General features: G+C 63.6%; 5 protein-coding genes across 5 annotated transcripts; 2 read left to right on the forward strand and 3 right to left on the reverse strand.

The window, feature by feature from the left end:
* Positions 1–329: 329 nt before the first annotated feature.
* AGP3_1 (General amino acid permease AGP3) lies at positions 330–2,118 on the forward strand (the record flags this gene model as incomplete). Its single annotated transcript, XM_062773321.1, has 5 exons — positions 330–663; positions 700–1,236; positions 1,286–1,825; positions 1,862–1,987; positions 2,033–2,118. The coding sequence occupies 5 exons, from the start codon at positions 330–332 to the stop codon at positions 2,116–2,118; spliced, it is 1,623 nt and encodes a 540-aa protein (XP_062629305.1).
* A 261-nt stretch (positions 2,119–2,379) lies between these two features.
* Positions 2,380–3,481, reverse strand: gar1_0 (D-galacturonate reductase; the record flags this gene model as incomplete). Its single annotated transcript, XM_062773322.1, has 3 exons — positions 2,380–3,018; positions 3,060–3,310; positions 3,406–3,481. The coding sequence occupies 3 exons, from the start codon at positions 3,479–3,481 to the stop codon at positions 2,380–2,382; spliced, it is 966 nt and encodes a 321-aa protein (XP_062629306.1).
* Positions 3,482–3,932: 451 nt separating this feature from the next.
* dak2 (Dihydroxyacetone kinase 2) lies at positions 3,933–6,275 on the reverse strand. The gene is made up of 4 exons (XM_062773323.1): positions 6,140–6,275; positions 5,989–6,063; positions 5,781–5,895; positions 3,933–5,448 (listed from the first exon to the last, which is right to left on the reverse strand). The coding sequence occupies exons 1-4, from the start codon at positions 6,240–6,242 to the stop codon at positions 4,032–4,034; spliced, it is 1,710 nt and encodes a 569-aa protein (XP_062629307.1). The 5' UTR covers positions 6,243–6,275; the 3' UTR covers positions 3,933–4,031.
* A 444-nt stretch (positions 6,276–6,719) lies between these two features.
* On the reverse strand, positions 6,720–8,963 carry bsd1 (putative metal homeostasis protein bsd1). Its single transcript, XM_062773324.1, has 3 exons — positions 8,815–8,963; positions 8,226–8,530; positions 6,720–8,110 (listed from the first exon to the last, which is right to left on the reverse strand). The coding sequence occupies exons 2-3, from the start codon at positions 8,466–8,468 to the stop codon at positions 6,773–6,775; spliced, it is 1,581 nt and encodes a 526-aa protein (XP_062629308.1). The 5' UTR covers positions 8,469–8,530; positions 8,815–8,963; the 3' UTR covers positions 6,720–6,772.
* Positions 8,964–9,656: 693 nt separating this feature from the next.
* SPCC970.08 (putative inositol polyphosphate kinase) lies at positions 9,657–13,780 on the forward strand. Its single transcript, XM_062773325.1, has 3 exons — positions 9,657–10,078; positions 10,151–12,818; positions 12,860–13,780. The coding sequence occupies exons 2-3, from the start codon at positions 10,203–10,205 to the stop codon at positions 13,646–13,648; spliced, it is 3,405 nt and encodes a 1,134-aa protein (XP_062629309.1). The 5' UTR covers positions 9,657–10,078; positions 10,151–10,202; the 3' UTR covers positions 13,649–13,780.
* The last annotated feature ends 25 nt before the right edge of the window (positions 13,781–13,805 follow it).

The raw sequence follows: 13,805 nt of genomic DNA on the forward strand, positions 1-13,805 counted from the left end.
CCGGGGCAGCGCTTTATCGGCAACCGCTTGTGTGTAGCCTGCCTGTCTTGGCGCGCCGTGTCAGATCTCGCTGGCACGGTGCGTCGGCGACCCCGCCCCGTCCGCCCCGGGGGTGATATGGCGAGCGAGGCCACCTTGCCGACGGTTGCGCGACTGCCCGCCAGGCCCCACGGGTCGGCGGGGTGGCCTGACGCGGGGCGGGCGAGTGGCCGACGCGGTGTGCGGCCCGCGGGGCAGGGAACAAACCTCCTGACGTTGCGGGGAGAGGCTATGTAGATAAGACATGCGAGTCGTCGAGACAACAGCCCCCACCCCACACCTCAACCACCATGTCGGCCCCCCACGACACCCCCCAGGACACCCCCCACGATGACAAGCACGAACACGACGACGCCTACCTCTCCAAAGACGACACGAAGAACTATGCCGAGCAAGTCGGCCCGAACAACGACAGCATCGAGCTGAAGCGCAACCTCAAGGGGCGGCACCTGCAGATGATTGCGCTGGGCGGGATCATTGGGCCGGGGTATTTCGTGGGCCTGGGGAACGGGTTCACTAACGGCGGACCGGCTGGCCTGCTTATTGGGTTCGGGATTGTCGGTTTCCTGTTGTGGTGCGTCATGCAGAGCTTGGGCGAGATGGCCGCCTTCATCTCCATGACGGGTGAGTGTGGCGGCGTGGCGGTGCTAACCAAGCAAGGCTCCTTCACAAACTACACCGGCCGCTTCCTGGACCCCGCGCTGGCGTTTGCAGTCGGCTGGATCTACTACTTCCTGTGGATCTGCATCCTCGCCACAGAGTACAACAACCTCGGCCTCGTGCTGACGTTCTGGAAGAGCGCCATGCCAGGCTGGGGCTTCATCATCGTCTTCTGGGTCTTCTTCATGTGTCTCGTCATGCTGGGCGTGGGCACGTTCGGCGAGGTCGAGTTTGCCATCACGGCCGTCAAGCTGCTGTTCATCGTCGCCTTCTTCCTGTGCTCGGTGCTCATCTCGTCTGGCGCGATTGGCAACCAGGGCCCCGTCGGGTTCAGGTACTACAAGGACCCGGGCCCGTTCTCGAACGGCGTAGTCGGCGTGTTCAAGGTCTTCGTGTACGCCGCCAACCTGTACGCTGGGTCCGAGATGATCGGCCTCACGGCCGGCGAGAGCGAGAACCCCGCGCGCGACGTGCCCAAGGCTATCAAGATGGTGTTCTGGCGTATTATTATCGTGTTCATCGGGGGCATCTTCTTCAGTACGCCGAGTCGAGCCACGCCGCAGGCCACAGCTAACACTACGCCCAGTCTCCCTCTGCGTGCCGTGGAACGACCCAAACTACCTCTCCGCCAGCTCCAAGACCGCGCGCTCCCCCTTCGTGATCGCCTTCATGCGTGCCGGCCTTTCGCGCGGAGGCGACGTCGTGAACGCCGTGATTGTCATCACGATCATCTCGGCGATCAACGGGAGCCTGTACGTGTCCAGCCGAAACCTCACAGCCATGGCGCACGAGGGCAAGGCGCCGAAATGGATGGGCAAGACGACGAAGTGGGGCGTGCCGTGGGTCGCGTTGCTGATCGGTAACCTCCTCGGCCTGCTCGCCCTGCTCAACCTCTCGAGCTCGGCGGGCCACGTGTACACCTGGCTCGTGAACATCTCCGGCGTGGGCGTGTTCATCACCTGGTCGCTTATCTGCGCGTCGCATATCCGCTTCCGGCAGGCGCTCAAGCTGCAAGGCGTGTCGCTCGACGAGCTGCCGTTCCAGGCCCCGCTGTACCCCTTCGGCGCGTGGTTCGGGCTCGTCGGGTGCATCTTCTTCGTCTTCTTCCAGGGCTGGACCGTGTTTAGTAAGTGCCGCGGCCAGAGCCTGCCACTGACCCCAGTGCCCCCGTTCTCCGTCGAGACATTCTTTATGAACTACCTCAACATCCCCGTGTTCATCGTCCTGGCGGCGGGCTACAAGCTCGTCAACAAGACGAAATGGATCGACCTGCGCCATGCGGATCTGCGTGAGTGGAGCGTAGGGGGCGCGCGCACCTGTTGCTGACGGTCAGAATCGGGCCGCCGAGACTGGCAGAGGCCGACGGCGGGGGAGAAGGTGTCGTGGCCGAAGCGGATTCTGGGGTCTATCATTGGCTAGCATTGAGGAGGAGGGCACAGTGGTCAAGAGGTAATCGCATTGTAGGGTTGGAATGGAACAGAACGTATGGACTGGGTCGAGAAGGTGTGCCACTGGCGGGGGAGAATCTGCTTCGACCGGGTGCCACGGCAGCTGTGACGAGCTGTGAGTCAAACTGGAGTCGCGTCGCCCAGATCCAATGCCCAAGACTGCATCTGCCCACACAGCGGCTGCTACAAACCTCCCCCTCCCCTCCTCTCTCGACCACCCCCACTCCCCCCACTAGTCCCAATCATCGAACCCAAGGTCCCAGCAAAACGGCGGCTTGTTCAACCGCTGCGCCTTGCCTTTTGCCGCCAACCCATCAAGCAGCGCCATATCCTCGGCGCTCAACCTCACCACGCGCAAGTTCTGCACCAGGCGCTCGTGGCTGACGCTCTTGGGCAGGGGCACGATCCCGCGGTTGACCTGGTACGAGATGAGCACGGTGGCGGGGGTCACGCCGTTGCGCTTCGCAACAGCGACGATGTCTTCGTCTTGGAGCACCGGCGCGCCGGGCCCTCCGAGCGGGGAATACGCTTCCAGCAAGATCCCGCGCGCGTCGCACCAGGCCTTCAAGGCATGCTGTGGCAGGAAAGGGTGGTTCTCGACCTGGTTGACTGCCGGCACGACCTTCCAGCTCTTCGCGAGCGCCTCGAGGTACGGGATGGACCAGTTACACACGCCGATCGCGCGCGCCTTGCCGGCCGCGTACACCGCCTCCATGCCCGCCCAGGTGACGCCCTGGTCCCATGTCCGGTCGACCTTGTACGTCCCGTCTGGGTTGAGCGGGCGCAGAGGGTTCGGCGCGCCTGCGTCGGCGGGGAGGAACTTGATGGGCCAGTGGACGAGCTGTAGCACACCGAGCGTCAGCGAGGTGTTCTGGCGTGTGCGGCCTCAACGTTCCCTCCAGCGCCACTCACATACAAGTCGACATAGTCGAGCCCGAGGTTATCCAGCGTCTTCTCCAAGTTGCCCGCCACGTCGTCCTGGAACAGATTCCACACCTTGCTCGTCACGAACACCTCGGAGCGGGGAACACCAGACGCGCGGATCCCCTCGCCGACTTCCCGCTCGTTGAGGTAGATGTATGCGCAGTCCAAGTGGCGGTATCCTTGTTGGAGGGCAAAGGACACGGCGTCGCGGGTTGCGTTGAGCGGGGCTTGCCATGTGCCTTTGAGCGAGCGCGAGCCGCGTTAGCGGCGAGCCCGAGCGGAGTAGAAGGAGGAGAGGGGGGGGGGGGAGGGGATGGACAGGACGGAAACTCACCCAGGCCGACAGTCGGGATCTGTACCCCGTTATTCAGCACAAACGTCTTTGGCAGCTCGTCGTTGTCGAGGGTCATGATGCGTCGTGCATGTGGGGCCAGTCAAACCGGCGGGCGTGGCAAATGATATATGAGTGACTTGGCCGGAAGTGTTCCTCGGATCGAGACGTGCCGATGTGCCAAGGGCGGGCCGATATCCCGGTTCCTATGGGCTCGAGGCCGTTATGCCGGCGGCCACTGCGACGACTCGGCTCCAGCCTACCCAGCGCGGCCAGTATCCAGTGCATCTACGAGTGCGCTTGCTTCGCTCAGCGCAGCGCGTGCAGCTCGCGGTGCATACATACGACGCGGATATCCCCGTCCTGCGGGTTGTCGAAACAGCCACCCCACTCACCGCTCGCCCGAGCAAGCCGCCCGCTGCGCTTGGCGCGGTGCTGGGCATCTCCGACAGCCGCTAAGCCGGAGCACGAGCTGACTTTAGCTAGCATAACGGCCAGCCACTGGAACAGGTAGACGTTTCATTGAGAGACACCAATTCATAGACTACCGACCAAGACTACAAGGCCAGGCCCAATACAGCCCAGCTCGCCCATATAGCCCGCTGCCCTCGCGCTACGCGCTCAGGCCGCTACTTCGCCGCACCCGCGAACCCCTCAAAGATGAGCGCCAGACCCCAAGCTCCCGGGTCGGGCACGTGCTCCTTCTGGAGCTGGTCCTGGTCGACGTAGGCGGCACGACCGGCCGACGCGACGAGGTTGGCCGTGTTCTCGGCGGCCTTCTTGGCCTCGGCGGCGGCGGCGGCGAGCCCCTGGCTAGGGAACGCGGCAATAAACGCGACCAGCGGGTCCATGAGCGTGCGGCTCGGGGGTCGCGCAGCAGTGTACCCGTACAGCACGTTGAGTGCGTGCTCGGCCGCCTTGGCCCATGTCGCGGGCGACACCTCGCCGTTGGGCGCCTGCGCGAGCGCCTTGGCGAGCGCGGCGATGAAAATCGCGTACAGCGCGCCCGAGGTGCCGCCCATGTCCTCCTCGATGATCTCGGAGATGGCGCGCACCGAATTGACCACGTCGTTGGGGTTGATGTCGCCGCGCTGGATGCCGGCGAGGATCGCCTCGCCGCCCGCCTTGAGCGTCAGGCCGCAGTCGCCGTCGCCCGCAATCACGTCGTACCGCGTAATGTCCTTCTCGGCGGCGATGACGGCGTTGCACGCCGCGGTAATGCCGGCGGTGAAGGCAGCAGGGGCGGTGATGCCAGAGGCCGGGAACGACGCCTTCTCGGCAGTCTGCTTCGTCGGCTCGGGTTTGAGCACTGGCACCGTGGCGGGGCGCCAGCCGGGGGCGGACGACGCCGCGTCCACACCCTTGAGGATGAGCTCCTCCTTGTCGGCTGGGAGGCGGAGCGCGGTGATGCTGAAGCCTGGCATGTCGAGCGACGACATGAACGTGCCGACAAAGATACGCACGACGGCGACGCCGCGGCGCGTCAGGCTGTCAAGGATGGCGGGCACGAGGCCGACGAGCTCGAGCTCGCTCAGCCCGCCGAGGTTGTTGACCATGACGACGGCGCGGTCCTTGCCCGTCCAGGGCACGAACGAGCGGTCCGGGTCGGAAGTCGAGGTGAGCAGCTCGACCATGTCGTCGATGAGCTGCGCCTTCTTGGGCTGCGCAATCTTGTGCAGGCCCGGCTCGTTGTGGATGCCGGTGCCGACCTCCATCTCGCCGTCCTTGAGGTAGGCGTCGGCCTTGGCCGTGCCGGGGACGTGGCAGTGGTCGAAGGACGAGCCGATCGTGCCGACATTGTCCGCGACCAGCTGCGCGAGGTCGCGCACCTCGGCGAGGCTGCCGCCCTCGGACGCGAGCCAGCCAGCGACCTTGTACACGAGGGTCGTGCCGGCAAGGCCACGGCGACCGACCAGCGCGCCCTGCTTCCTGCCGACGGCGACGTCGTCGCCGACAATCAGGAACGCGACGTTGTCGTCGGCGCTCTCGCCGGCGAGGCCGAAGTGGAGGACGTCGCCGGTGTAGCGCTTGACAATGACGAGGGTGCTGGGAAGGTTAGCACATGCGAGCGGCACATGCGAGCGCAGCGAGTATGCGCCGGGGAGCAAGCAGTTGCAGAGCCAGGCTTGCTACGCTACACTGGTCTGACAGAGCCCGCGTGCAGCAGACACCGCAGCGATGCCGAAGCGATCACAACGAGTCAAGCTGTCTGACTTCCAAGCCCAGACCCGCAGGCCCCCACCCAGCCGCCGGAATGACGATACCGCATCCCCCCACCGCCGGCGTCGGCTATCCCCTCCCGACGACGACAAGGCACATGACCACACTCCCACGTCGCCCCCCCCCCCCCCCCCTCCCAACCACTCCAGCGAACTCACCCCTTGTCGTTCTTCACCAGCTCGAGCGCACGGCGCACCTGCGACGTGTTGGGCGACGCGAAGATATTGCCGCCGACCGCGGCGGTGAGCGAGGCCGAGCCGACGAAGCCGGCGTCTGTGGTGGAGTGTTAGCTCTGTCGGCGTGGGGGAGCGGGCGGCATTGCGTCACTGCGTCACACTTCGTTTTCACGCAGCTCGCTGTACTCACGCGCAGGCTCATGCCCCGATCCACCGCCCGAGATGAGCGCGACCTTGCTCTTGTCATGGTCGCGGACGTGCAGCACTGCTCGGGTCAGCAACGTCGTCAACTCCCTCAACGGCGACAGCGGCCGGCGCCGCCGTCGCCGTCCCCCACCCACCCCTGCTCGTCTCGTCCACCGCGACCGCGGGGTTGATGTGCGTCAAGCCACGCAGATAGTCGAGGGGGAGGAGGGACGCGTTGTCGGAGAAGTGGGAGGACATTGTGGGTGTGTGTGGTGTGATTGACAAAGTCGAGATGCAAGATGTGATGGGCACAGAGTTGAGTGATGCACCCCCGTGGTCTAGGCAATCTACCTTCGGCCCGCGGTTGCCGCTAATTGCCGGCCGGCGAGTGGGGGGACATGGCGGCAACGGCGGGAAACACTCAGCCACTCACTCACTCGGCCACAGACAGCATCTCTATGCATGCTGCGTGCGTGGGGGGTGCAAGGGCACGCCGTGCTCGTCGTCGGCGCAATGTTGCCCATATCTTTCCGGTTTCCGTGAATGCGGCTCACTGCGGCTCGCCGTCTGCCGATGGTGAGATGCCACCCTGGCGGCGATGACTCCACCCCCAGCCACCATCCACCTCCCCCACATCGTTGCATCCTTGGCAGGCGTTGGATGCAGCAGACAGGCTGACAGGCTCTGCCCTGCCTCACTCACTCGCTGCGCTCGCTCGCTCGGCCGCGCGACAATGATTGTAGTGCATACAGTCACAGAGAAAAATTACAACCATTGACTAAACCTCCCTAGTGCGACCCCCACAGCCCTCGCCCGTGCGACGGCGCATTGTTGGCCATGGGCTCCAACCCATACCCTTGCGCCTGCAACAACTCGGCCTCGGCATCATCCTCGTTGAACAATGTGTCGCCGCGTTCAGGCCCGTCTCGTCGTCCGCGCTCACCGAGGAAGCCACGCTGCAGTTCCCGCATGCCGTTCATCGCCTGCGTGAACGCCGCAGTGTAGTAGGCCATCTCGCGCGGTCCAGGCTCTCGGCGCGTGTCAATCTCCTCGACATCGGCACCGTCGAGTTCGACGTCGCCGCGCGCCTCGGCCTGCGCACGCTCAGACTCGCGCTGCGCAGCCTTGAGCTTGCTCTCGAAACGCTTGACACGCCACCAGCCGCCAATGCTTGCGAGGAGCAAGAAGAAGCCAATGGTCATGAGCATCAAGCTGAACCATTCGTTGGCCTTGCCGACGTCGATGGGGTTCATTCCGGGGAGAATGTCCTGCAGGGTACCGTTGTGTGCGTGCGCATAGTCTTCCAAGTGCTGCACGCTGTTGAACATGAGCGTCTGGCTGCCGTTGCCACCCCATGCGGCGGGGATGGGGACCGGCTGGGGCCATCGCAGATTCGTATACGTCGCAAGAATGTTCTCGGCATTCAAGTCTGCCTGCGTCTTGCCTGTCGCCTCGTCGACAATATCCAGGTCGCCCTTGAAGTGGCCATCCTTTTGCAGCTTGAGGGCTTCGGACCGCAGCTTGAATCCAAACTGAACGAGTGTGACGCCGAGACCAGCACGCGAGCCGTACTTGGCAGCGTGCGTCGTGTGGAGAACGTAGGTGAGGAGGAAACCGACAAACTGGAACGCGCCAGACACGACGAGGTTCCAGATGAATCCGAAAAAGTTGCCAGCCGCCATCCCGTCGATGAGAATCTCGTCGCCATTAACCGAGCTGTGGAGGGGGCCGAATGGCGACGACGCCGCGGGCAGAACGACCGTCGTGTCCCAGTATGGCGGCACCGCATCGCGCAGCGCGGTCTGGTACGACGGCGGTGCGTCCTTCATCTCGTCCTCGTTGGCAAACTCGGGGCCGTCTTCACCGCCTTGGCGGACGGTCCTGTTCTCAGGTCGTGCACTCAGGTTTGCAAAAACGCCGCTCTGACCACCACCCACGGCGGGCCCTTGCCTTGGCGCTCGGGTCGGAAGGAACGACAGAGGCAGGATTCCGCCGAGGAAGTGTCGTCTCGCGGGCCGCTGCACGCTGCTGCTGGCGGGGATGACGCCGTTCGTGTTGCCCGGTGCGGGGTTGGTGGCAGAGTACGGCTCGAACGGTGGTGGTGAGCCCGGTGGTGGGCCGAGGAACTGTTGCTTCGTCAGTAAGGGGTTTGTGGGTGGCGGGCTCGGCGGCTCGGCGGAGGCTTGGGCGGCTTGCACCTGAGAACTGCCAAGAGCTTGCCTTTCAACGCCCAACACTCACGTAATCGCGGTCAAAGTCATAGTCGCCAGGCATGACGGCGCGGTGCTCTTGCGAGCGCGAGTTGTTGGCGAGGAGATGATGGTCCTCCTGGGCATCGTCGTGGTCGTCGTCGTCGTGTGGGCCGTCAAACGCGGCGTCCATCTCTGCCGGATCAGGAATCTCGCTGCGCAGACGGGAGTGGCGAGCGGTCGATCCCGACGACGACCTGCGTCCAAACAGCGAATTTGTGCGCGACAATGACATTGTGTTGGTGGTAGTGTTTGATGTGTCGTTGCAAAAGTGCTAGTAGTTGTTGTAGATTGTGGCTGTTGTGGGGTGTCAGCACTGCTTGAATGCCAGGGTTCGTAATCGCCTGCGTGGCCACCGGCCATGGCGCATCAAAGGTGGTGTCGCCCGCCCACCCGTCCTCGAGCAGGCTCGCATGCATGTCCTGCTGTCGCGAGCGATACATTGCCCGCCCGCCCACCCCTATCCTCGCTGTGCGAGGAAGAAGAATGCCACCACCCACCCCTCCTCCGGGCTCCGCCTCCCCCGAGTCTGGCACCCATCGCACGGCGCACCGCCTGCGTAGTTCTTGGCACTTACTCACCTTGTACAAATTGCGCAAGTCGGGAGGCGGCGCGGCCGCCTCTTGTAATAGTTTCGAGAGAGTAGCCGGAGGGGGCAAAGAGGAGAACAGTCAAACGCCGACTAGAATGAGTGTGATGGAGAGTTGAGGGTTGGGGAGGATGAGGATGTTGTTGAATACAAGCCGCGAGCCGCGAGGTGGAACGAGGTGGAAACGAGGCAAGAGGGGGCGGGGAGGGAGGCCGAGGTGATAGGCGCGCGGGTCACGTGGCATTGTAAATAGGCACACTAAGTCACTTAACACGCCTATTGATTCGGTTGCTTGTCCGCTTGATGCATAGCCCCCCCCTTCCTGCCTATGCCATTAATACCTCATATCTCACTCTTGTTCCCATCGCATCCCCCTCCCTCTCTCTCACTCCCATTCGTGACTCGTAAACGAGGGGGAGCATGCTCGAGGCAGAAAGCGAGCGAGGAGACGAGGGCGACGGGGCTTCCGTTGTCGTCGTCGTCGGTCGGTCGTCACTGATGGCAGTATCCGTCATGATTGATTCGTTGCGACATTGCGGGGATTATTATATGAACATGAGGTGATATGCACGCATTGCTGGCTCAGTCTATACCTCTTTGGGTCTCGCTCCGTCTCTGCTCGCTCGCTGCTTGCTAGCTGGGATGTGCCGTGCTGTAATGTCCGTCAGGGGGTCGGAATGCAAAAGAGGGAAGATAGCGGGTGGTGGGTGTTGGGTGGTGGGTGGTGGTGGCCGGGTGGGTGCTTGGCTGGCTGGCCGCTGCCTGCCCCGCCCCGCGACAAGTCAAAGCCCGCGCCGCGTTTCAACTTGACACTTTACTGCATCCTTCATACAAGTCGCATTCCACTTTCGACATTGCTGCACTTCATAAACGTGTTCGACGACGACGACGGCACTTTGAACTCCAACTCCCACACACTCGCTACTATTACTGTCACTGCTACAGCTATACACACGACGCCGCTGTTCCATGTTTGTTTGACACAACACAAGACCCCGACCCACCGCCCCCCTCCCCTTCCTGTCCCTCGCTCCTGTTATCTCTCGACATAGAAACGTGGGACCCCCACGTTCGTCGACCCAAGGCCCAACACGCGCGCAGACTCCACCAAAATAATCTCGTCCTGGGCAGGCAGGCTGCTACCGCCGGCACAACATCGACTCCACAGCGTTGGTTGGTACCTGCTGCTTACTGCTGCTGCATTGACTGGCATGTGCTCGCAACCCTCGCCACTACTACCTCAATCATCATCATAGGTGAGTACTGAGCCAGCCAGCCAGCCCCTCCACTCGCCCAGACGCTGAGACCTCATCTTTCTGGCTCCACAGCACCCAGCACGCATCTACCCCACCCCTACACCCCCCCATCACATCCACCACCATGCACGCTCCGAGGCCTCGACAGCCAGAGAGTGTGCTGGACAAGGCACACGCGCCTTTAACCACCACCACCACCACTCACTCGGCATCTCCCTCACCCGACCCGACATTCTCCTCGCTCGCCTCCCCCATCGACTCGATCCCATCGCCACTCTCCCCACACTCGGCACCGCGCTCAAGAAGCTACAAGGGCAAGTCGAGGGCAAACAGCGGGCGTGACCGCGAGCACCACCGGGGCGATCGTGACCGCGATCGAGAGATTGGCAGCGTCACCATCTCACTGCGCCCCAACAAGGCCGGCAGCGGCAGCCTCGACATGGATGCCGGCGACGCGGCTGGCAATGCCGTTGCGTCGTCGTCTCGCCACCCCACCTCCCCCTCGCTCCGCTCAAAGCAGTACCATGGCTTCCGGGCACGCGCAAACTCGCTCCGCCTCCCGAGCCATGCCGCTCCCGCGAGCAGCCTCGGCAACAAGTTTTTCCTCCCCCACTACTCGACAGACCAAAAGTTCTCGCTCCAGCGGGACACGGACGCGCCGGCGCTCCGCCTGGGTGGCGACGACCTCGACTCGACGCTCGGGGACGCGATCCGCCGTGGGGCCAACGGCGGGGAAATTGCCCTGCCGAAAGCCGCATTGCGCGTGCTCAACGAGGCCAAAGAGGACATGGACCGCAGCGCCATGGCCAAGCAGACCCGCAAGGGCAGCATTGGCATGGGCTTGTTCAAGGAGTCGCGCAAGCCCGAGCGCAAGCCGACTGGCGGCAGCGGCACCGGCGCCGGCGACGACCCGTCCCGATCGTACCTCGACGACGTCACGGAGGAAGACAAGGTGGAACCGGGGCGCCACTCGCCACTGGTATCGTCACCGACAAAGGGCGAGAGCAGTAGCCGCCGGGCGTCGAGGCGCAGCTCTCGGGATATCCAGCACCAACAGCACGTGCCGCCCGACGAGTCGACGACAACCGAGACAGCAGATGTCCGCATCGTGTCATCTCCGCGTCGTCGGTCGTACGCCCATGACGAGCGGGCGGCGAGTTCGCTTGACGAGGAGGACTCGGGCTGGAGCTCGACGAGCCCGTCAGAGGACTCTGAGATTGACCAATTCGGCAGCGAGACCGAGACTGAGGAAGAAGCCATGACGGTCCCCCTGCAGCCCTATGGCCATGCAGTCGGCGGTCACAGCAGCATCTACCAGTTCACACGCGCAGCAATCTGCAAGCCGCTCATGAGCCGCGAAAATATCTTTTACGAAGATGTGGAGCGCCTCGCTCCGGCTCTGCTGCCGTACATCCCGCGCTATCTCGGTGTCATGCTCGTCAACTACCGACGCCACGTCCGCACCGGTACCGACGGATCGGCTACCCCCGCTGCCGAACGCGACCTGACGCTGTCGCCGATCGACTCGCATCCGCCGACACCGGCACACCGCGCCGACATGCAGCTGCGATCGCCCGACTTCATCGACGACGTGGCCGAGGTGCCAGAAGTCTCGCTCGACTTTAACCGACACGTTGTGCCTGACTGGCTATTTCGGTCGACGGCATCCTTGCAAGATCGTGGGCGAGGTCGAGGACGTCCGAGCGCAGACGAGGATGACGGCACCCAGTCGTCCCTGCGCTCGCCGCATCAAAACTCGCTCCAGCACAGCTCGTTTTCTCCGTCCAGCTCTTTCAGCCGCCTCTCGCTAGGTGGTGGTGGTGGCGCTGGCGCCGGCGGCGGAGATGTGGCGGCGTCGGTGCTGTCGGCCGGATCGCCCAGGCTGGTGCACGTCCAACAGCAGCTGCGTGACGAGCCTGCAACGCCACAGCCGTCACCCTCCAGCCGGCAGCTGCACCACACAAACTCTACGCCGGCGTTTCACAGGCACAGCAGCATGTTTGACGCGACAGCGACATCCAGCGGTATGATGTCGCCCCATCCTGCCTTTGGCGGCACTGGCTCCACCACTGTCAACAACAAGCTCAAGGACCACGTCTTTTCGTCGATTCTGAAGCGGCTGAAGAAGCGCGGCCTGCACTTCCCTCGGCATCACGACGATGACGCGGATGACGAGCACGAGGAGGACCGTGAGGGCTCTGCGCCGCCACGTCGTAGTCGCCCTGCCATGCGCCACGGCAATACGACTGGCGACGTGCGCCGGACCCAGAGCGACCGCAATGTCGCTGCCGGCGGTAACGACTTTGCCCGGCGGAGACGCGACGACAGCACGGAGCGCGGCTTATTCTCCATGGACGACGACGAGCCGCTATCGATGCACTCGAAGCGAGTCCCGACTGTGCGCCCGCAGCTGGTGGAAGACATTGACCCGCTGGACTCACGCCACCCCGCTCCGTCGCCGCCTCGGCCAGCCCCATCCATCACGTCGCCGCGCGGCTCCATCGTTCCCCGCTCACCATCCCTCCAAGCGTCCAACGGCGGTGACGACGTGACCCGCCAGGAGCTGTTCATCTTTATGGAAGATCTCACGGGCAGACTCAAGAAGCCGTGTGTGCTTGACCTCAAGATGGGCACGCGGCAGTACGGCTACGACGCGACGCCCCTTAAACAGATCAGCCAGCGCAAAAAGTGCGACGCGACTACTAGCCGCACTCTGGGCGTGAGAATGTGTGGCATGCAGGTGGGTTGCTCGGGTGTGGGGTACAGAAGCTGACTCTGCAGGTCTGGAACAACGCGACGCAGCAGTTTACGTCCAAGAACAAGTACCGCGGGCGTGAGCTCAAGACGGCGGATTTCCCCCGTGTCCTCGGCAAATTCTTGAGTGACGGCGACGACGTGCTGGCCGACCACATCCCGTTCCTCATGCAGAAGATGTACAACCTGGCGGCCATCTTGTCGACGCTCAACAGCTTCCGGTTCTACGGCTGTTCGCTCCTGCTCATCTACGACGGCGACAAGGAGATTCAGCAGCACTTTGCCAAGCATGTGCACCGCGCGCCGCATGAGCGGTCCGGGTCGTTATTCTCTGGCCTCCCACAGCGGCGCATGTCGATGACGACGGGCTCGCGGCGATCACGGAGTGCGGATGTCCCCGACGACAAGCAGCAGGCACAGGCACAGCACCACCACCATCACCGCAAGGTGCGCGGCGAGATTGTTGTGCGCATCGTCGACTTTGCGCATACGACCACGGGGCAGGATATTCTGTTTCCGTACCCGAAGGGTGTCAAGGACCCGCCGGACATGGGCAAGGGGTATCTGCCCCTGTTCGACGAGGCTAGCGGGCTCGCGCTGGCCCGCTTCCCGCCGGTGCACTTCAAGGAGCCGGATCTCGGCTTCATCTTTGGCATCCGGTCGGTCGTTGGCGCGCTCCAGGAGATTTACGCGGGCGCGATGGAGCAGCGGCGGGCTAGAGGGCTGTCAGTTGCGACGCTGCCCGAGTTTGACCACGCGGATATCTTTGACAAGTTGTTCCCGCCCGGGTTTGACATGGGGTATTTGTCGACCTAGCCGCGGGGCGAGGCGCGAGCGCAGCGAGCGCCGAAGGGGGAGCGGTGTGTTGTTTGCATGATTCTTGGGCGTGCAGCCGAGCTGCTGTGCGCTGTGTGTAGGCGGTAGGCGAGCGGATCAGATGCATACGTGTAACATTGGCGTGGGTGGTGCGAGT

Source organism: Vanrija pseudolonga, chromosome 5 (assembly GCF_020906515.1).
Source record: "Vanrija pseudolonga chromosome 5, complete sequence".
Taxonomy (NCBI): Eukaryota; Fungi; Basidiomycota; class Tremellomycetes; order Trichosporonales; family Trichosporonaceae; genus Vanrija; species Vanrija pseudolonga.

Excerpts from the sequence above, each read along its gene's own strand:
- bsd1 (XM_062773324.1), bottom strand. The coding sequence starts at position 8,468 with ATGTCATTGTCGCGCACAAATTCGCTGTTTGGACGCAGGTCGTCGTCG. Across the intron at positions 8,111-8,225 it reads ATGACTTTGACCGCGATTAC|TTCCTCGGCCCACCACCGGG; the intron begins GTGAGTGTTGGG and ends ACGAAGCAACAG.
- SPCC970.08 (XM_062773325.1), top strand. The coding sequence starts at position 10,203 with ATGCACGCTCCGAGGCCTCGACAGCCAGAGAGTGTGCTGGACAAGGCA. Across the intron at positions 12,819-12,859 it reads TGAGAATGTGTGGCATGCAG|GTCTGGAACAACGCGACGCA; the intron begins GTGGGTTGCTCG and ends CTGACTCTGCAG.
- dak2 (XM_062773323.1), bottom strand. The coding sequence starts at position 6,242 with ATGTCCTCCCACTTCTCCGACAACGCGTCCCTCCTCCCCCTCGACTAT. Across the intron at positions 5,896-5,988 it reads ATCGGGGCATGAGCCTGCGC|ACGCCGGCTTCGTCGGCTCG; the intron begins GTGAGTACAGCG and ends ACTCCACCACAG. Across the intron at positions 5,449-5,780 it reads CTGGTGAAGAACGACAAGGG|CACCCTCGTCATTGTCAAGC; the intron begins GTGAGTTCGCTG and ends TAACCTTCCCAG.